General features: G+C 59.6%; 1 protein-coding gene across 1 annotated transcript in view; it reads left to right on the forward strand.

Annotated features, from left to right (window-relative positions):
• Positions 1-353: 353 nt before the first annotated feature.
• Positions 354-700, forward strand: part of LOC103769476 (membrane primary amine oxidase-like) — a 7,008-nt gene continuing 6,661 nt past the window's right edge. Inside the window, exon 1 of the mRNA XM_008936674.1 lies at positions 354-700. This exon is cut by the window's right edge and continues 466 nt beyond it. Coding sequence (XP_008934922.1) covers positions 354-700 — 347 coding nt within the window.

The following is a 700-nucleotide window of genomic DNA, read 5'->3' on the forward strand; positions in this document are numbered from 1 at the left end:
GTAGTCCCAGCCACCTTAGGCTGACTACAGGATCTTCGTTTTTACACGCAGTCTCAGGAAGCTAGGCTGGACTGAAAAAGTAACAGAATTGTGTGAAACTTGTCTGAGTCACTGGCCCTGCATCTCCACTGGTTCTTTCAGGGCACTGTGCATGGGGGAGGACAGAGAAGGCTGCAGCTGAGAGAGGAGAACTGCCCTTTCTGGTCACCACGAATTTCAGATCTCCTCCCCTAGCCTCTCCCAGTCTTTTGTACTTTCCGTGCTAATCCATCCAGTGCAGTGTAAACTGACAGCGGCAGCAGCTAGGAAGCCTGCTCTGGAAGCTGCTGGGAAAGCCTCGGGACACAGCAGGCATGCACGTGAAAACCGTGCTCGTCCTCCTCGTTCTGGCTTTAGCCACGATATTTGCTTTGGTCTGTGTGTTGCTGACCAGAGGAAGGGCCCCCGGCACCTGCCAGCACCAGCCCCGGGCGCAGGAGGACACCGACGATGGCCAGAGCCTGGTCTTTGCCGACCTGACACCCGAAGAGATGGTGCAAGTGGTGCGGTACCTGCAGGGGAACCTCGGGGTGCAGCTGGTCGACGCCTCGCGTGCAAAACCCTCTGACAACTGCATCGCCTCCCTCGACGTGCAGGTCCCCGCCAAGGCAGAGGTGCTGCGGTTCCTGGATGGGGGGGGGGGCCGCCCCCCCCGGGGGGG

The sequence above is a fragment of the Merops nubicus genome, unplaced genomic scaffold, assembly GCF_000691845.1.
Source record: "Merops nubicus isolate BGI_N331 unplaced genomic scaffold, ASM69184v1 scaffold29163, whole genome shotgun sequence".
NCBI lineage: Eukaryota > Metazoa > Chordata > Aves > Coraciiformes > Meropidae > Merops > Merops nubicus.